Source organism: Pipistrellus hanaki (assembly GCF_964339955.1).
Source record: "Pipistrellus hanaki genome assembly, chromosome: 15".
In the NCBI taxonomy this organism is placed as follows: Eukaryota; Metazoa; Chordata; class Mammalia; order Chiroptera; family Vespertilionidae; genus Pipistrellus; species Pipistrellus hanaki.
Window position 1 is genome coordinate 50,698,335 of NC_140517.1, and position 21,624 is coordinate 50,719,958.

The 21,624-nt window shown below is 51.0% G+C and overlaps 1 protein-coding gene across 1 annotated transcript; it reads left to right on the forward strand.

Annotated features, from left to right (window-relative positions):
- Positions 1-19,326, forward strand: EDDM13 (epididymal protein 13; the record flags this gene model as incomplete). The annotated part of the gene is made up of 5 exons (XM_084861357.1): positions 1-85; positions 14,941-14,967; positions 16,120-16,367; positions 17,001-17,038; positions 19,202-19,326. 5 exons carry the CDS (start codon positions 1-3, stop codon positions 19,224-19,226), a joined length of 423 nt encoding a protein of 140 aa, XP_084717483.1. The 3' UTR covers positions 19,227-19,326.
- Between the last annotated feature and the right edge of the window lie 2,298 nt (positions 19,327-21,624).

Consider the following 21,624-nt stretch of genomic DNA (forward strand, 5'->3'; position numbering starts at 1 on the left):
ATGCACAGACCGGAGCTGCTTCTGAGGATGGCCCTGCTGCTTCTGCTCCTCCTGGGGCTCGCCGAGGCCTGCATCCCCCGCGAAGGTGAGGCCTGTCCCCCCTCCTGGCCTCCCTTCCGATTGCGGCTGGCGGGCTGGTCCCAGACAGGGCCTCCCGACGTCTGACTGGACTCCTTTTTTTTTTTTTTTAAGATATATTTTATTGATTTTTCACAGAGAGGAGGGGGAGAAAGATAGAGAGTTAGAAACATCGATGATACAGAAACATCCATCAGCTGCCTCCTGCACACCCCCTACTGGGGATGTGCCCCCAACCAAGGTACATGCCCTTGGCCGAAATTGAACCTGGGACCTTTCGGTCCGCAGGCAGACGCTCTATCCACTGAGCCAAGCCGGTTTCGGCCAGACTCCTTCTTGCTTCAGGGTCCGACAGTCTCCCCTCCCTTTTCTCTCTCTCTCTGTTGAATTTCAAGAAAAACGATTTTACATGTACCCACAATCCAGAACTGAAATATCATGGCGGACACGTACACATAAGGAACTGTTTTATATAGAAGTTGGGTCTCAAAAGAACTGGTGGCCCAGAAAGAAACTCACTACAGACTGATTCATCTGCCTTTCGGCATAACCATGATTGCTTGTCTCATTTTCGATTCTTATAACTATATTTCCAGTATGACATGACCTCACTCATCTAGGAGAAATGGTGAACAACATAGACTGATGGACAAGAACAGACCCAGAGAGAAGGAGCCATGGGTCAGACTGTCGGACCTCATAGGGAGGGTGGGGATAAGAGGGAGAGACCAACCAAAGGCCTTGTGTGCACACATATGAGCCTAACCAGGGGTCGAGGACAATAGGGGGGTGAGGGAATGAGTGGGGGAGGCTTTGGGGGATTGGAATGGGGGAGTTGAGGACAAATATGTGATACCTTAATCAATAAAGAAATTAATAAATTAAAAAGAAAAACTATTTTAAAAATAATAATGTTGCATGCAATAAACATGAATGTTTCAAGAAAACGACTTGAAATATAGTATTACATGAAATAAAAATCTTTCAAGAAAAAAATAATTTAAATATAATAATATAACCAAAACTGTCCTAACACAGTATGTCATCACAGAAGGTGTAGGAAATATTTTAAAAATCTGCAAATAACAGGATCCCTTTTATGATATTCTATGATGATTTTTCCCCTCTGGCTCTGTTTTGGTTCATCAGTGTATGTTGTTCCTTATTTTCCACAAGGGAGAGAGATCGTGTGGTATTTATCTTTCTCTCCTCTCCCTTTTCCTCAGGGGAGATGGGGGAGGGGAGGAGGAGTGCTGGGTACAGGGGTCCCTGCCATTGCAGATGGACAGACTCCTGTCTGCGTCCGGGTTTTATCGTGGACGCGGTGGCTGGCGGGGACATGCTGCCCACACAGCCTCACCGTCCTCAGGGACCAGTGGGCATCACAGACCCTCCCGTCCACAGGCGGGGCTGAGTGTCCTCAGGGAGCTTGTGTGTGTGTGTGTGTGTGTGTGTGTGTGCCCCGAGGTTCATGTTATTAGGATACAGAATTCTAGTCAGACCCCAGCCCCTCCCAACATGAAGACACCACATGTTGGGGACAGCACAATGGAGCCGTGTTCCTATGTCGTCATTTGCTCCACACACATGTCTTCTGGGCTCCAGGGTTGTCCCGTGTGCTGAAGCGAGGGAGGCGGTGGGCGAAAAGACAGAAGAGCCCCAAGGCCATGGAATTCCCGTGTCACATAGAGAAACACATCCCCATGTGGTGATTTTGAGAAGGCCTCTCGGGGTAGGTTATGTTTGAGGCCTGACGAGCAGGGGCGAGTCAGGTAAAGAGGTGGGGGAGATGGTCCTGGGTCAAAGGTCCTGGGGCAGGAAGGTGCTGAGTCCTTCCATGCTTGGATGACAAGTGGATGATTGATAGATGGGTGGTTGATTGGGTGGAGGAAGGATGGATGCATAAATGATGGATGATGGATGGATGGATGATTGATGGATGGATGAATAGATGGATGGATGGATGGATGAGAGATGGATGGAGGATGGGATGGATGCATAAATGGTGGATGGATGATGATGGATGGGTGGATGGATGGATGGATGGATGGATGGATGGATGGTGGCTGGAGGATAGATGGATAGATGATGAATGGATGGTGGATGTGTGGGTGGGTGATGAGTAGATGATGGATGGATAGATATATAATAGAGAAGTGATGGATGGGATGGACAGATGGATAGATAATTGATGGGAAGATGGATGATGGTGATGGATAGATGGTGTTGGATAGATGGATAGATGATGAATGGATGAGTGGATGGATGGTGAGTAGATGATTGATGGATGGATAGATAGATAATAGAGAAGTGATGGATGGATGGATGGATGATGAATGGATGGAGGATTGATGGATGAGAGATGGATGGAGGTTAGATGGATGGAAGATAGATGAATGCATAAATGATGAATGGATGGGTGATGGATAGATGGATAGATAGATGGATGATTAATGAGTAGATGGATGATGGATAGATGGATAGATGATGAATGGATGGTGGATGGGTGAATGGATGGTGAGTAGATGATGGCTGGATGGATGATAGATGGAGGATAGATGGTCTTTACATGATGAATGGATGGGTGATGGGTGGATAGGTGGATAGATGGTTGGATAGATGGATGACTGATGGGTAGATGGATGGTGGATAGATGGATAGAAGATGAATGGATAGATGGATGGATGGATGGATGGAGGAGTAGATGATGGATGGATAGATAAATAATAGAGAAGTGATGGATGGCTAATTGGATAAACCCACGTGGCTTTATTGATACAAATGCTGGGTGGGCTCCTGGTCTCCCATGACACTTCCAACTCTGGTCTCCTTGGTCTCTGCAGTGATTTGCATCTAATTCCAAATTCTCTCCTTGCTCCCTGCTCCCTGCTCCTGTTGGGATCCGGATGGCTAATGCCTCTGCTTCCAGCGGCCATCCAAGAAAAAAGTAAGAACCACGGAAACCCCAAGTTCGTATTCCAAGAGCCAGCTCCTTTCTGATTCCTTCACAGATTAAGGACCCCCCGGGGAATTCTGGGGAAAGGAGGGACCTGGATCTGGTCCACAGGCTTGGCCTTGGGGTCGGGCACCACTAGGAGGTTTCTGAGGTGATAACGACATAAAAATAGCCTGTTGTGAACCCCCTCCCCACACAGCACTAGGCAGGTAAATGCAGGAATCACAAACGCGTGCGGAAATTCACCCAGCTGGGTCATGTCAGTAGTAACCCGACTCTCTCTCTGTTGCTTTTATTTCCCGTGTTGATCCTCCTCCGGCTCCTGGTTCTGTGGTTCCCTCCAGTCAAATGTAAGTCCTGTCTTCTCCTCTGTACACGAATAGGGAGCCCTCCAGCCCAGAGGAGGAAGGGGCAAAAGAGAGAGGCAATAACCAGTGGTCAAGGACAATAGGGGGGTGGGGGCATGAGTGGGATGGGGAATTGGAATGGGGGGTTGAGGACAAATATGTGATACCTTAATCAATAAAGAAATTTGAGAGGGGGGGAGAGAGAGAGAAAGAGAGAGAGAGAGAAAGAGAGAGAGAGAGAGAGAGGCAAAACCACTCACCACCACAGGCAACCCAGGCAGATGCAGAAACTCTCAGTCCCACATGGGATCTAAACTCAGAATCTGCAGGTCCTGGAGGGCAGGGGTGGGGTGAGGTCGGGGGGCCAACTGCATGGACTTCAGGGAACAAGTTACAAAGGCAAAAGAAGGGCTATGGAGCTTACGAGAGAGAGGGACAGGAAAACTTGCCTGGGAGTCGGGGGTGGGAGGGAGAGACGGGGGAGGGAGGGTAAGGTACCACCATGATCCTGGGAGTGCTCTGACATCTGGGATACGTGTGTCTCCCAAGGGTCCCAGGGATCCTAACATGGGTCACAGCTTCTCATTCTGGTTCCCCCGGCCCATCTCGGGGCCTCTGGGGGGGGGGGGATGCCCTGAGGCATAGGATGACTTCACTCATCTTGTATTTTCTCTGCCCCTCTGCTGGGAACATGACTCCACCGACCACCATCGGTCCCCTCCACCCGTCCGTCCGTCCATCCATCCATCCTTCCTTCCATCCATCCATCCTTCCTTCCATTCATCCATCCATCCATCCATCCATCCATCCATCCATCCATGCTTCCATCCATCCATCCGTCCGTCTGTCCGTTCATCCATCCATCCATCCATCCATCCATGCTTCCATCCATCCATCCGTCCGTCTGTCCGTCCATCCATCCATCCATCCATCCTTCCATCCATCCATCCATCCATCCATCCATCCATCCATCCATGCTTCCATCCATCCATCCGTCCGTCTGTCCGTCCATCCATCCATCCATCCATCCATCCATGCTTCCATCCATCCATCCGTCCGTCTGTCTGTCCGTCCGTCCATCCATCCATCCATCCATCCATCCATCCATCCATCCATCCAACCATCCATCCATCCACTCATCCATCTATCCATCCATCTCTCCATCCATCCATCCATGCTTCCATCCATCCATCCATCCGTCCGTCTGTCCATCCATCCATCCATCCATCCATCCATCCATCCATCCATCTGCTGGTGTGTGTCCAGTGCTGAAAGGTGAGCCCCGCCTGCCTCTCTCCCTTCCCATGACAATGCCTTTGTCCAACGGGGGAGATTTCCGATGGCCAATGGCCGTCCCCAGGCCTTCCTTCCCCAGCCCAGCTCAGCCCAATGGCACCACAGCGCTGCGGCTGGGTTTGTGAGTTGGGGAGCGAGCGAGGGGCCCGGTCAGGAAGTGAGGTGGCATCTGGTAGCACATGCACAGGCTCAGGTCCCCGTTTGTCTCATCTTAGCGGGACGTTCTTTTTTGTTTGTTTTGTTTTGTTTTTTATTGATTTTCCACAGAGAGAAAGGGAGAGATTTAGAGAGCTAGAAATGTCGATGAGAGAGAAACATCGACCAGCTGCCTCCTGCACACCCCTGATTACCGCAAGGGTAGACTAACATGTACACAGATGTTCTTGTTTTGGCAGCACTTGCTGCACCTCCCACAGCCCATTAGCTTCTTAGGAAGGAACGAGGGAGGGCGACAGGGTCAGGCTTAATATAAAAAGTCCCAATCAAACCAGTAAGGGGGGGTGCAGGAGGCAGCTAATCGATGGTTCTCTCTCATCGATGTTTCTAACTCTCAATCCCTCTCTCTTCCTCTCTGTAAAAAATCAATAAAATATATATTTTTTTTAAAAGAAGAAGAATTGCCCAGGCTTATCTAATAAAAGGAAAGTGGTTTAGGCTTTTAAAAAAAGAAAGAAAATAAATGTTTTTATTTATAGAGTAAACAGTACATTAGACGTGTGCTGCATATAAGCCAGGTTAAAACAGAATCGGCCCCTCCTGCCAGCCAGTTCCCCCAAGAGTCCCCAATAGAGGGGCTGGATGGTCAACCTCCCAGGAGTCCCTCTACCTGGTTGGTTGCCTCTCTCCCCCCGATAGGCCTCCATCACTGGCCAGGCCGAGGGACCCCACCTGTGCATGAATTCATGCACTGGGTCTCTAGTGTCTACACTAATAAAAGCCTAGGTGGCCCTCTCGCCCTTGTACAACGCCCTCATGTCATCACAATATGGCCGCCCCTATGTTGTCACAAGATGGCGGCCCCCATGTTGTCACAAGATGGCCTCCGCCATGTTGTCACAAGATGGCTGCCACAAAATGGCCGGCAGGGGAGGGCAGTTGGGGGAGATCAGGCCTGCAGGGGAGGGCAGTGAAGTGAACCCATTGTGGATTCTATTTCCCATCCCGTTGGCAGCACCCAGCATCTGATCTTGTTTTTGGTTTTTCCTACTTATGGCTTCACCTGGGTGATCCCCCTCCCACCGTTCTGTACCATGCCCGCAACCTTGACCTCCACGCGGACTCCTCTCCTGGATGTGCTGCTGTCAGGAATCCTGGGTAAATATCTCGCCACATTCGCGGTGCCCTTGGACGGTGGACTTTGATGGGAGACTTGGAGCAAGAATTTCTGAGAATGAATACGTACCTGAACTCATGCTTGGTGGAGGGGGACCACGTTTGGGTGATGGAAACCCGAAGATGGATCAGCTATACTCACTGTTTACGAACTCAGTGGGAAGAACAGGAGCAAATAAACAGGCCCTAACTGGTTTGACTCAACGGATAGAGCATAAGCCTATGGACTGAAGGTCCCAGATTCGATTTTCTGCTCAAGGGCACATGCCCAAGTTTTGGGCTCGACTCCCAGTAGGGGGTGTGCAGGAGGCAGCCAATCAATAATTCTCTCTCATTATTGATGTTTCTATCTCTCTCTCCCTTCCCTTTCCTCTCTGGAATAAATAAAAAAATATTTTTTAAAAGAGAGAGAGAGACAGAGAGAGAGAGATTAAATTGGATTAGAGCCAAACTGGCTCAGTGGATTCTGAGGTCCCAGGTTCGATTTTGGTCAAGGGCATGCACATTGGTTGCAGACATATTCCCAGTGGGAGGTGTGCAGGAGGCAGCTGATTGATGTTTCTAACTCTCCATCCCTCTTTCTTCCTCTCTGTAAAAAAATCAATAAAATATATTAAATAAATAAATAAATTGGATTAGAGGCAAATGATGCCTGCTTGGGTGATCGGGCTAGGAAAAGGGACGTGGGAATATTGCGGAAACCCTACAGCATGCCGGGAGCATCATCGCCATGCTGCCCAGAGAAGGAAGCTTGTGGACCTGTTGATCTGGGGGAAATGTATTCATGAGGAACAGTCCTTTCTGTCGCATTCACACATCATTTGGTCTCTCTTCTTCCTCAGGCATGATGAGCAGACTGTCGGTGGATGGTAAGTGTGAGGACTTTTTTAAAAAAAATTTATTTCTGGCCTTTATTTTCTCAGGTCTTTAAGAAAATGCAGATGTCTGGAGTCAGTTTTTCCTTGTCTGTTTAAAATGAATGTTGTTTATTTAATGTAGCTTTTAAAAATATATTGTATTGATTCTTTTTACAGAGAGGAAGGGAGAGGGAAAAAGAGTTAGAAACATCAATGAGAGAGAAACATCGATCAGCTGCCTCCTGCACACCCACTACTGGGGATGTGCCTGCAACCAGGGTTCATGCCCTTGACCGGAATGAAACCCAGGACCCTTGAGTACTCAGGCGGACACTCTGTCCACTGAGCCAAACCGGTCAGGGTTAAGGTAGCTTTTATTTATTCATTTTGGAAGGACCATTCAGATTGTATCCAATCACATTTTGTTACTTTAAGGATTTGTTTTGTTTTATTTTGTCAATCCTCATCTGAGGATATTTTTTTCATTGATTTTTAGAGAAAGTGGAAGAGAGTGAGAGAGAGAGAGAGAGAGAGAGAGAGAGAGAGAGAGAGAGATGTGAAGGAGAAATATCCATGTAAGAAACATCATGGATCGGCTGCCTCCTGCACGCCCCCTACTGGGGATGGAGCCCACAACCCTGGCATGTGCCCTGACCGGGAATAGAACCAATGACCTTCTGGTGCACGGGACAATGCTCCAACCGAGGCCACACCATTTTCTTTCTATCTATCTATCTATCTATCTATCTATCATCTATCTATCATCTATCTATCAATCATCTATCTGTTTATTTATTTGAGAGGGAGAGAGAGAGGAACATCAATTTTTTTAATATATATTTTATTGATTTTTTTTTTTTTTTTTACAGAGAGGAAGAGAGAGGGATAGAGTGTTGGAAACATCGATGAGAGAGAATCATTGCTCAGCTGCCTCCTGCACACCCCCTTACTGGGGATGTGCCCGCAACTAAGGACCATGCCCTTGACCAGAATCGAACCTGGGACCTTTCAGTCCGCAGGCCGACACTCTATCCACTGAGCCAAACCGGTTTCGGCGGAACATCAATTTCTTATTCTACTTATTCTACTTATGTATGCGTTCACTGGTTATTCACTGTTCCCCGACCGGGGATTGAACCTGCAACCTTTGCGTGTGGAGACAGCGCTCTAACCAACTGAGCTACCCAACCAGGACCCCACTTGTCGTAAGAACTTGTCCAAGGTCTTTCACGTTACCCACACAGCCCCACACCCTCCAGCCCTGGGGAGTCTAACACCACAGCCACCTTCTGCCATGGGGCCTCACGGAGGGTCTCTCTCAGCCCCCCGAAGCTCTGCAGTGCCCTCCCTCCCCCCCACTCACCCCCCAACACCAAGCCCAGGTTGAGCTGCTCCTCTCCCTCCTTCCCAACGTCTCCGCCCGGCTAATTGGAGGAGCTGAGGCAGAGGCAGTGAGGGGTGATCAGGCTGGCAGTTGCAGGAAAGCAGGCAAGCAGTGGAGAGGAGTTGAGGGTGATCAGGCTGGCGGGGGGGGGGGCGGGGGGGGCATTTGGGTGTGAGAAGGCCAGCAGGGGGGGGGCAGTTGAGGGTGATCAGGTTGGCATGTCCTCATCTTTCAGGTTTCAGACCCAGAAACAAAGGCTCCAAGATGCCTTCCCCTGCACCCCCAACAGGTCAGCAACCTTCGCCCCCCTCACCACCCCCCCTTCCTTATAGGTGCCCAACCGTACCCACAGGTGCACCCAGGATCACACGTTCCCCCGTCCTCAGGTCAGGGCTCTTCTGTAGGCTGCTTCTCCTGCCAGTCTTGGCTCTGCATGTAGGGCCTTGCCCGCCCGATCTCCATGCCTCCTCTGTCCCGGGCACAGAGATGCCCGCTGGCATCTGTTAAAGGGAGAGGCTGGCCTCACGATGGAGGCCCAGGGGTGCCTGTGTCGTCGCCGGCAGCGTTTCTGCCTCTGCCCTCCTCTGACCGGCCGGGGGACGCTTCCCGGGTGGGGGTCCAGGGTCCCAGTCTTAACGCCGATTTCTCTCTTTCCTCTGCACCCCCGCGGGAACCTGGCCGCCTGTGTGCTCACCTCCAGACAGGAAAGAAGAAGAAAGTAAGTTTGGGGATGGTCCCAAGTCTGTGTCCTTGAAATTACCTTCTTGGAACCCTCCCTGGCCCTGGAAACTCCTTTAAAAGGTTGGGGGAAGGGCCCTGACAATGTTTAAAAGGCATTTTTATTGATTGACTTTAAAAAGAGGGAGGGAGGGGGAGGGAGAGAGGAAAGAGAGAGGGATTCAGAGAGAGAGAGAGATTTGTTGTTCCTCTTATTTATGCATTCATTGGTCTTTTTTTTTCAAATATATTTTTATTAGTATAGATAGCCTCCCCATGACTGTGAGATACGTATTTAATAAAGCACACAAAAAAAAAGAGTACATAAAAAAAAAAAAAAAGTGAAATCTGAGTGAGTACCATATTTTCCGGCGTATAAGACGACCCCCTAATTTTACAGTTAAAACACAGGTTTAGGCCTATATTCGCTGTATAAGACTACCCCCCACTTCCGAAGCAAAGCCTGCTCAGATTGGCCAGAGTCAGAGAGGCGGTCTATTAAAAAAAGAACTGGTGCTGCCTCGGAAGTGGGGGCTAGTCTTATACAGCGAATATAGGCCTAAACCTATGTTTCAACTGTAAAAAATTAGGGGGTCGTCTTATACGCCGGAAAATACGGTAAGGTCGATAGCCGGGTGAACGGTATTGGCCAATGCCAGTGTCCTGGCTTTGATAACGTGCCATGGTTATGGAAGACGTAGCCACGGGGGTGAGGGAGAAGCTGGATGATGGTGCACAGGACCCCTCTGTGTTATTTTTTTTAAAACAAGTATTTGTAATCTTTTACTGCTTAAGTGTCTCATTATGAAGACTTGGAAACATCCATCAGGAGGAGTAAGCAGCCGAGTCCGTGGTGGCTCAGTGGTTGAGCATCAACCTCAGCTTTTCAGCTTTTCAATGCCTGTGCCCCTTTCTCTTTCAGCCAGCTTTGCCGTGGTTTTGGATGACAGACGTTTTGTCTCTTAGTTGTAGTTTTGAAACTGTTGTGCGAGGTGGCAGATTAGTGGCTCACCTATGCCGCCATCTTGGTTTTTCTCTTCTGTGCTATTTTTTTGCAGTATCTGTGAGTCTATAATTGATCCACAATAAAAAACATAGTAATTTTAAGGCTGTTTAGTGAAGGAATAATGGAGTGGATTGGAGGAGGGGGGCTCGTGTTGATCTCACTCTCTCGCTCCCTCTCTTCCATGTGGACGCTCTGCCTCCTGGCTTTGCTGCACCCTTCAGTGAAAGGTACGTCCTTTCTCGGGCACCTTGCATGCTGGGAAGAAAAGGAAGCAAGAGAGAGAGAAGGGGCTGTTTGGGTTCTTCTCCACGGGAGAGCCACATCGCAGGAGAGACCCTCTGCTGAGGGAGGTCTCCTTCTGTCCCAGTGTCCGAAGGAGGCTCGGGATGAGCTGAGGGGATCCACGTCCCTCTCCCCCCAGAGCGTGTGGGGGGTGCGGGAGGCTCCGTGGCAGCAGGCGTGAAGGGGTGGGTGAGCACATATGTGGTTCCCAGACTTAAGTGGATTCTCAAAAGCCAAAGACCGCTGCCTCAGAATACAGAGACGTGTGGAGTTGCACGCATTTGTTGAGAGGGAGACGGAACAAGGAGACCCAAGAGGTGCAACCTTCCCTCAAGCTTTTCTCCCTTGCTGACCCCACAGGAGAGAAAGGAGATAAAAATGGGTCAAACGGAATCTTCTTATAATTTTCTTTCTTTCTTTTTTTTTTTTTACAGAGAGGAAGGGAGAGAGATAGAGAGTTAGAAACATCGATGAGAGAGGAACATCTATCAGCTGCCTCCTACATGCCCCCCACTGGGGATGTGCCTATAACCAAGGTACATGCCCTTGACCGGAATCGAACCTGGGACCCCTCAGTCCACAGGCCGACGCTCTATCCACTGAGCCAAACTGATTTTGGCTTCTTATCATTTTCTTAATCTCTGGGGGGATGAATCCCCAAGGACACGGAGTCCCTGGGGATTCTGGGTAAATGTGTCTCCAGAGGGGACAAGTAGAGTAGAAGCATCTAAGTCACTCACCCTGGACCCCCAGCCCATACCATGGAACCCGGTCAATGCTCTCACTTCCCGCCTATGGGCTGGTCTCTTCTGAGAACCAACGGGGCGGAATGAGCTAGGAAGGAGCCATTAACACCTTCCTCGTTCTCTCACCCTTGTTTCTGTCGGTGCCAACGCCTCCTACTGGATCTCTCCCTTCGTGGTGCTCACATCGCAACAGTATTGAAACGTAAGTCTCTTGTTCTATGCCCCTGCCTCTCCCCTCTTTTGCCATGATCACTTTCTTTCTTTTTTTAATTTTTCAAATATATATATATATATATATATATATATATATATATATATATATATATTTAAATATATATAAAATATATTTTATTGAGTTTTTACAGAGAGGAAGGGAGAAGGATAGAGAGTTAGAAACATCGATGAGAGAGAATTATCCATCAGCTGCCTCTTGCACACCCTCCACTGGGGATGTGCCCGCAACCAAGGTACATGCCCTTGACCAGAATCGAACCTGGGACCTTTCAGTCCACAGGCCGACGCTCTATCCACTGAGCCAAACCAGTTTCGGCTCAAATATATTTTTTATTGATTTCAAAGAGGAAAGGAGAGGGAGAGAGAGAGAGAGACAAAACCATCCGTGAGTCATGGATCAGTTGCCTCCCACTTGCCCCACGCTGGGGATCGAACCCGCAACCCAAGCAGGTGCCCTGACTAGGAATCGAACCGGGACCTCCTGGTTTGTAAGTTGATGCTCAATCATTGTACAGTGCCTGCCGGCCAGGCCCATATTCACTTTCTTAGACCTGCTCAAGGGTTCGTTCCCAGCCACGGGTCATCTCTCAGAGAACTTATTTTAGCCCAGGGACTGGAAATAACGGATTACCTTCCCCTTCAAAGAGGTGGGTTGTCTTAGGACAGTGGTCGGCAAACTCATGAGTCCACAGAGCCAAATAGCAACAGTACAAGGATTGAAATTTCTTTGGAGAGCCAGATTTTTTAAACTTCAACTTCTTCTAAAGCCACTTCTTCAAAAATAGACTTGCCCAGGCCGTGGTATTTTGTGGAAGAGCCACACTCAAGGGGCCCAAGAGCCGCATGTGGCTCACGAGCCGCAGTTTGCCAGCCACGGTCTTAGGAGAACCAAACCCCTCCCCGAGTCAAGGATAGGAGTGATGCTATTATGGTGATGGTGATGACCGTAACAAATCACTAAGAGTTTCTCAGGTGTCAGGCGCCTTTATGTATTATGTTATAATACGTTCTAATGGCCCAGCGGCGTGGCTCAGTGGTTGAGCATCAACCTATGAACCAGGAGTTATGGTTTCATTTCTATCAGGGCACAGGCTCCATCCCCAGTGTGGGGCATGCAGGAGGCAGCCGCTCCATGATTCTCTCTCCTCATGGATGTGTGTCTCTCTCTCTCCCTCTCCTTTCCTCTCTGAAATATATATTTAAAGCATATTGTAACATAAACTTTCTGATGGTAGGCATTATCCATCTGAAGTAGGTAGGTGCCTACAACATGGCGACACTGAGTATATGGAGATCTGGTGGCTACCTTTCCAACCTAACCCTGATTCTGCACAAGTCCTTTATGCCATTAGACACCTCCCCTCGGACCCACACGATGAGATTTTGGTCTGCTCCCCGACCCAGTTCCCTGACTATAAGTCCTACCTGCCCACCACCACCCATCTTGGTGCTTCTCTCGTTGGTCTGATCTCTCGACTTCTGATCTGGTGATTTTTTCCCCCCTCCCTACGTATGGTCTCCTCTCTCATGGCTCCTTACACTCGGCAATCTGGACTTTGCCAACCTGACCGTGGTCTTACCTCTGGGACCACACTTCCTTCTGGACTGATGACAACAGAGATTCTAGGTGAGTATCTCGCTCCATCCAGGACCTGGGATTTTGGTGGGAATAACATCCTCTAATACTTAGTATATGCTGGGACGATGGAAACCCCCCCAAAAAAAAGATGAACCAAAAAGATGTTCTCATACCTCTACCTGAACTCATGCAAAAGACAGCCACGTGATAGGGGAGCCAGATGAATAGTTATAATACAACTAGAGGCCCAGTGCATGAAATTCGTGCACTGGGGTGGAGGTGGGGATGGTCCCTCAGCCTAGCCTGCACCCTCTTGCAGTCCAGGACCCCTCAGGGGATGTCAGTCTGATGGCTCAGCACTGCCCTGGAGGCAGGAGAAGCTCCCACCACTGCTGCTGCGCTTACCAGCCATGAGCCCGGCTTCTGGCTGAGCAGCACTCCCCCTGTGAGAGCACACTGACCACCAGGGGGCAGCTCCTGCATTGAACGTCTGCCTCTGGTGGTCAGTGCAGGTCACAGTTACCTGTCATTCCACCGTTTGACCAATTTGCATATTAGCCTTTTATTATATAGGAGATGAATGAATGTCCTCGGGAAGGGGCAATAAGAAGAGGTGAGAGGTAGCGTGGGGTGGGCGTGTTGAGTCTGCTGGTCTGGGGGCACCGATCATGCTGCCTTATGCCATTTGACGTGTATTTTGTATGTAATTTGTATGTTGTCTTCCGTAGGATTGCTGAGCCTCCAAGTGTTGAATGGTAAGTGGTGACTGCTCTTTGGCCTCACTACTGGTTTTTGGTCCCATACGCAGAAATAGACACTAGCTTTAAAAAAAAAAAAAAAGTTGAAAGCCTTTATACTCTGTCATCACATCATACATGTATGTTTTTTTAAAATATATTTTATTTATTTATTTACAGAGAGGAAGAGAGAGGGATAGAGACTCAGAAACATCAATGAGAGAGAATCATCGATCAGCTGCCTCCTGCACACCCCCTACTGGGGATGTGCCCGCAACCAAGGTACATGCCCTTGACCGGAATTGAACTAGGGACCTTTCAGTCCGCAGGCTGATGCTCTATCCACTGAGCCACACTGGTTTCAGTGAGCATCATGCATGTGTAACATTTTTCCTTCATCTGGCAACAAATACTAATAGGTATTAGCGACCCTAAGTCCCATTCTAGGGAATAGAACAGACAAACATAGGTGCCCAGCTGGAACTAATGAGAGGAGAACAACAACAAAACAAAACAAAACAAAAAAAACAAGGAAGGAGGTTAAGTCTGTTGGACGCTGAAAAGTCCTATGATGTTAGTAGGGGGAGGCAGAGGGAAGTGCATTGTGGGAGAGGTTGATAACGTTTTCAGAGGCTGATCAGGGAAAGTGACATTTCGGCGAAGACTTGAAAGAGGTGAGGGAGCCAGTTTGTATGCGGCGGGGCTGAGGGTGTTCCAGGCAGAGGGAACGGCGTGTGCAAAGGCTGTGAGGCAGGGGAGTGCTGGGAGCGGGGACAGCATGGCGGCTCACGGCATTCCCTCCTTGTGGAAGGCGCCCAGAGGACTGTTTGCAGTTTGGTCTCCATCCATTTCATAATTCGCTGATGGTTTCTTTTCTTGCTTCCTCTCCTCCTCACCCCCTTCCCTATCCTCCTTTCCTCCCTCCCTCTTTCTCTTTCTCCTCTTTCTTCTTCCTCCCCCCTCCTTCTGTCTCCTCCTCCTCCTTTTTCTTCTTCTTCTGCTTCTGCTTCTGCTTCTTCTTCTTCTTTGCCTTCTTCTTTGTCTTCATCTTCGTCTTCTCCCACTTCCACTACCACTTCCCATTTCTTTTTCTTCTCCTCCTTCTTCCTCCTCCTCTTTCTTCTTCCTCTTCCTCCTCCTCCTCCTTCTCCTTCTCCTTCTCTCCTTCTCCCCTTTTCCTCCTCCTCCTCCTCATCTTCCTTCTTCTTCTTCTTCTTCTTCTTCTTCTTCTTCCTCCTCTTCCTCCTCTTCCTCTTCCTCCACTTCCACCACCACCTCCTATTTCTCCTCCTCCTCTTCCTCCTCCTCCTCCTCCTTTCTCTTCCTCCTCCTCCTTCTTTCTTCTTCTTTCTGCCCTCTTCCTCCTCCTCCCCCCTCCTCCATTTTTAGAAGAAACAAATGACTGCAAGGAAGAAGGTGAGTGCATGGAACCCAGAGAACAGTGAGCTCCTTCAGGGTGGGCTACCATAAGCCCTGGGATCTCAGGTAACCAAGGTCGGGGCTTCCGTACCTGGGAAGTGTGTTTCAAAGGCATCCAAAGCCTTCCCCCTTCTGACTGCTCACTGGTATCAAGGTTACCCCACACCTAAGGCATGAATGGGGACATGTTTCTGTTTCCCAGTCCCTCCTGCCGTGGATCACTGAACCTTGTCCCCTCCTTGGAAGTTAGCAGGCAAGTCCTGAAGGACAGAACTGTGTGGCTGAAACCCAAGAGCAAGGACACCAGAGAAGATAAGCAAGCTTCTAAGTGACCCAGATACTAGGGAGAAACACTTAAAAATAGCTAGGATTATTATTATTATTGTAATTATTATTATTATTTTAAAATATGTTTTTCTTGATATCAGAGAGGAAGGGAGAGGGAGAGGGAAAGGGTGAGAGGTAGAAACATCAATGATGAGAGAATCATGGATCAGCTGCCTCCTGCATGTCCCCTACAGGGGGTCGAGCCTGTTCCCTGACGGGGAATCAAATCGTGACCTCCTGGTTCATAGGTCGATGTTCAACCATTGAGCCAGGCCAGGCAATAGCCAGGCAATAGCTAGGCTTGTTAAGTTCACAAAAAAATAGATGAATGATTTCACCAGAGGATTAAACTTTGTTTAAAAAGATCATCAAATGGAAATGATAGAATTGAGAACATATAACTGAAAGGAAGATCCAAAGAGATCATCATTGTGCTGCCTGATTCATGTGTCATTAAATAAGGCCAATTAAACCTTTTAAATATATATATTTTATTGATTTTTTACAGAGAGGGCGGGGAGAGGGATAGAGAGCTAGAAACATCGATGAGAGAGAAACATCCATCTGCCGCCTCCTGCACACCCCCTACCGGGGATGTGCCCGCCACCAAGGTACATGCCCTTGACCAGGAATTGAACCTGGGACCTTTCAGGCCTCAGACCGAGGCTCTATCCACTGAGCCAAACTGGTTTCGGCATAAACTTAAACTTATTCTAACGCCACTTCTTCAACGCAGACTCGCCCAGGCCGTGGCGTTTTGTGGAAGAGCCGCACTCAAGGGGCCAGAGAGCCGCCTGTGGCTCGCGAGCCGCGGTTTGCCGACCACGGGGTTAGGCTGTCCGTCAGCCATAGACGGGTTAGGAGGGAGATTCCGAAGGGGCGGGGTTTCCCGGCGGGGAGGGCTCGCCTTCCGTGCGAGTCACTGCCGCCCGCTCCCCCCAGTGAAGCGCCCCCCCGCGACCGTGCCCGCCAAGCCGCTCAGGAAGAGCCCCGGGAGCAAGTGGAACCTCCTGAAGTGCGCGTACATGGTGGTCACCTTCCTGTTCGTGTCCTACAACAAAGGAGACTGGGTGAGGGGAGCCCGGTCCCCCGAGGGGGGAGGGCTGGGAGGAGGGAGAGGGAGGAGGGAGAGGGATGGGGAGCGCACATAAGGGGGGAAGGGAGACAAAGGGGTGCCACGCAAACAAAATGTAGGAGAGGATGCCCAAGCCGGTGTGGCCCAGTGGATAGAGCGTCGGCCTGCGGACTGAAGGGTCCCGGGTTCGATTCTGGTCAAGGGCATATGCCTTGGTGGCAGGCACATCCCCAGTGGGGAGTGTGCAGGAGGCAGCTGATCGATGTCTCTCTCTCACCGATGTTTCCAGCTCTCTATCCCTCTCCCTTCCTCTCCGTAAAAGAAAAATCAATAAAATAAAAAAAATAATAAGAAAAAGAGCAGGTGCCCCCAGGACTAGATTTTTAAGAAAGAAAGAAAGAAAGAGAGAGAGAGAGAGAGAGAGAGAGAGAGAGAGAGAGAGAGAGAGAGAGAACGGAAGGAAGGGAAGGGAGGGAGGGAGGAAGGGAGGAAAGTAGGAAAGGAAGAAAGAAGGGAGGAATGAGGGAGAGAGGAAACGGGGGCGGGGGAAGGGAAGGTGGTAAGATGACTTGCCTCACCCTCACCATTTCTTTCTCTGTTCCCGGTTCCCCCCTCGTCACCCGTCCAGTGTTACTGCCACATATGCAGCAAGGAGCTGGAGATGAGGTGTGTGATGGCGGGAGGGGGGTGTGTGATGGCGGGAGGGGGGTGTGATGGCGGGAGGGGGGTGTGTGATGGCGGGAGGGGGGTGTGATGGAGGGAGGGGGGTGTGATGGAGGGAGGGGGGTGTGTGATGGAGGGAGGGGGGGGTGTGATGGAGGGAGGGGATGTGTGATGGAGGGAGGGGGGTGTGATGGGGGGAGGGGGGTGTGATGGCGGAGGGGGGTGTGATGGAGGGAGGGGGGTGTGTGATGGCGGGAGGAGGATGTGTGATGGCGGGAGGGGGTGTGTGATGGAGGGAGGGGGGTGTGTGATGGCGGGAGGGGTGTGTGATGGCGGGAGGGGGTGTGTGATGGAGGGAGGGGGTGTGTGATGGCGGGAGGGGGGTGTGATGGAGGAGGGGTGTGTGATGGAGGGAGGGGGGTGTGTGATGGCGGGAGGGGTGTGTGATGGCGGGAGGGGGTGTGTGATGGAGGGAGGGGGTGTGTGATGGCTGGAGGGGGGTGTGATGGAGGGAGGGGTGTGTGATGGCGGGAGGGGGGTTTGCCTGCTCCCGGGGCTGGAGGGCCTGGTCCCCTCTGCCCGGTGTCTGAGCAGGGAGCTCCAGGCGGGTTTGAACCCTCCAGTCACAGGGTCGCCGAGCTCCTCCTGGGGATGTGCCCGCAGCCAAGGCACATGCCCTTGACCGGAAGCGAGGAACCCGGGACCCTTCAGTCCTCAGGCCGACGCTCTATCCACTGAGCCACACCGGTTTTGGCTCACTCAATACATTTTTATTGGGCAACTACTCTATGACAAATCCTGGATCCGTTAACATGATAAATTGTATGATATGCGGATTTTACCACAATTGGGCGGGTGGGGGGGGGACTCTAAAAAGGGAGGGGCAGGTGGAAGCTAGATTTACCCTTAAGATCTTTCTGTTATTCTTAGTGGACCCTGCACTAGACTGTGAGCCCCTCTGGGAGCAAGAGTCTCCTTCCTCTGTCCCTGAGACTCCAGTGCCCAGAGAAAACCTTATCTGGCCACTCCCTGCACCAACCCTGTGTGCTCGGGGGCCGTGTTGGGGGTCCAGGGGGGCTGTAACACAGGAGGTCCTTGAGCTGATGAAGGGCTCCCTCTAGTGGGAGGGGAGGGGGCAAACATGAGTCCCCTTGGAAGGCCCGGCAGGGTGCTGTGACGCAGAGGAACCAGAGAGGGCGCCTTCCTTCTGCTCGGGGCTAGAAGAACCCCCTCCGAAGAGGAGATATTCCTACTGGGGAGTAATGGGGAGGAGCCATTATTATTTTTTTTAATTTTTAAAATTTCTTGATTGATTAAGGTATCACATATTTGTCCTCAACCCCCCATTCCAATCCCCCATCCCCCACCCCCACGAATGCCCCCTCCCCCCTATTGTCCTCGATCCCTGGTTAGGCTCATATGTACGCACATAAGACCTTTGGTTGATCTCTCCCCTTTATCCCCACCCTCCCTCTGAGGTCCAACCGTCTGACCCCTGGCTCTTGTCTCTGGGTCTGTTCTTGTTCATCCGTCTGTGCTGTTCACCATTTCCCCCAGATGTGTGAGATCCTGTCCTACTGAAGACATACTTATAAGAATCGAAAATGAGCTGAAACTGGTTTGGCTCAGTGGATAGAGCGTCGGCCTGCGGACTGAAGGGTCCCAGGTTTGATTCCCGTCAAGGGCATGTACCTTGGTTGTGGGCACATCCCCAGTAGGGGGCGTGCAAGAGGCAGCTGATCCGATATTTCTCTCTCAAACATGTTTCTGACTCTCTATCCCTCTCCCCTCCTCTCTGTAAAAAGTCAATAATATATATATATATATATATATATATATATATATTAAAAAGAATAAAAAATGTGACAAGCAATAATCGTTATGCTGAGAGGCATATGAATCAGTGTTTCTTTCTGGGCCACCAGTTCTTTTGAGACCCGATTTCAATGTCAAACAGTTCCTTCTGTGTACGTGTCGGCGTGATATTTCCGTTCTGGACGGTGGGCACATGGGCCGAGATCTGTGGACGTGTGTCTGGGGGGGTGGGAAACCCTGCAGGTGGGAGGGACAGAGAGAGTGAAGCACAGTGAACGAGGAGAGGGGTCTCACATGCAGATGGATGCACAAACACATTTCTTTCCTTTGTTTTTCTCTCCCTTTCCTTAGGGCCGACCCCTGCTGCTCTTTCTAGCCACCCTGCCCGGTCTCGGCTCCGCCTTCACGGGTTCTCCGTCTCCCGGGTCACCTCCTCTTCCAGGATCCCTCTCTGTGCCCCGGACTGCCGACGTGGAGGGTAACGGACTGGGTCCTCGGAGGACTGACACCGTCCTGCCCAGGAAGAGGCAGGGCGGGAGGCTGTCTCTGAGGGCCACCAGGAGGCTGGCTGGGCTGAGAGAGCCGCTGAGTGACCGCTGGCCGGGGTCTCCCCCATGACCCTCCCTCCAGACCCTCCCCCGCCGTGTCCACAATAAAACGTCCACCTGCTGAAATGGCCAGATGCTCGGTTATTCTGTTCGCCCGCCGTGGAGTGCCGGGGCCAGCCTGACAGGTGAACTGGGCCGAGGTAGGGAGGTGGGAACTGAGAAAAGAAAGGAGGACAGGAAAGCGGGATCAGGTGGATACAGGTCATCGAGAGACTGCAGCAGCTATAACTGCGTAATGCCCTTTTTTTTTTTAAGAGAAGTTTTTATATATTTTTTTTCATATATTTTATTGATTTTTTACAGAGAGGAATGGAGAGGGATAGAGAGTTAGAAACATCGATGAGAGAGAAACATCGACCAGCTGCCTCCTGCACCCCCCCCCCCCCCCAATGGGGATGTGCCTGCAACCAAGGTGCATGCCCTTGACCGGAATCGAACCCGGGACCGGGCTGAAACCTCCTTTTCGGCTTCCCCGGCAGATAACAGATGGCGACACCGTGTGCCAGCGCCTCCTATGCACGGAGTCGTCACTGGATGTGGGCCTTTTGGTCGCAATCTCTCTTTTTTAATAAACAAGCGCTTCTCCCGTTTCTCTGCCCTTTGGAGACTACAACACCCAGAAGCCTTTGGGCCCGCAGCCTGAGGGTTACCCTGGAGACAGCGAGACGCTGGAAGCCTGGGGAATGGGGCGGGGCCAGGCTGGAGGAAGGACTCCGATTGGCGGAGAGGCGAGTCACTCCGGCTGCTTTAGGGAACGGGTCAGGGCCCTGCGGGCGGCTGAGCCGGGGATCCGCTCGCCTCGGTCCCCGGCAGCTTTCCCAGGCCCCGCAGCGGGGAGGCCGCGTCCGCGCCCGGAGGTGATCGGGGCCTGGCTCCGAGGCCGGAAGCAGGGACTCCGAAGTGCCCCGGAGGTGAGTGCGACCCCCCAGGTCTCCCCCCACCCCCCGCACCCCGTTTTCCAAATGGATGCCCAGTCTCCATGGTAACAGGCCCTTCGCGTTCGCTTGTGCGGTCACAGCGCCCCCAGCGGCGGCGGCGGGGGAGCGCCCTGGGTGGGGCTTGTTCATTCTCAGCGGCGCCCCCGCCTCCGGCTCCGGCTCCTGGGAAGCTGAACCGTTAGGTGACCTTTCACCCTCTGCGGCCTCCGGCTGCCCTGCGGTGAGATGCTCTCTGGGGCTCTCCTGGGCCGGTTCTGGGGCTCCCCCGGGAAGGTGTGTGTACCCCATCTCACAAAGGGCGCCTCAAAAAAGTCCAGTCACGGGGTCATTTGTTAACGGCCGGCGGCTTACGAGGGGCTAAGGCGCCCCAGACCCGCAGCCCGGAGCTCGCCAGCCTGGCTCCTGGGCAGAAGGTCACCGACGCATCATTCGGTCTCTGGGCCTGGGGTGCGAGCCTGCTTCCCGATGTGACAGACGTGGGGCTGAGCGGGTTAGTGACCTGAAGTCCGGACGGGGAGACAGCCAGGGGCCCATCCGCAGAGCAGAGGATTTAAAAAAAGCTGAGGCCCATCCACACATGGAACACCTCGCTGCTGTGAGAGAGAAGGAGCTCTTAGCATCGGAAATGCCATGGGCGGGCGTGGAGAGCGTCGTGCTAAGCGAAGTAGGCCGGTCGGAGAAAGATCCACATCACGTGTGTGGAATATAGTGAACACCTGGCATACACTCAAACCCAGAGGGAGAGAATATCTCAGAATACAACAGGTAATCCTGCTGTTTGCAGGGTTTGTTTTTTTATTTATTTTTTATTTATTTATTTATTTATTTTTAATATATTTTATTGATTTTTTACAGAGAGGAAGGGAGAGAGATAGAGAGCTAGAAACGTCGATGAGAGAGAAACATCGACCAGCTGCCTCTTGCACACCCCCTACCGGGGATGTGCCCGCAACCAAGGTACATGCCCCAGACCGGAATCGAACCCGGGACCTTTCAGTCCGCAGGCCGACGCTCTACCACTGAGCCAAACCGGCTTCGGCAGGGTTTGTTTTTTTAAAAAAAAAAATATTTCCTGCAACTTTTGTGATACACCGTTAGTACAGTTTCAGTAATAGTCCATTTTAAATCTTTTTTTTCTTGACGTATTCATGTCTATTGCATGTCATTTTCAATAAACATTAATACGTCAAGAAAAAAGTAACCTTTAGATGAGTTAGTTATTTGGTAT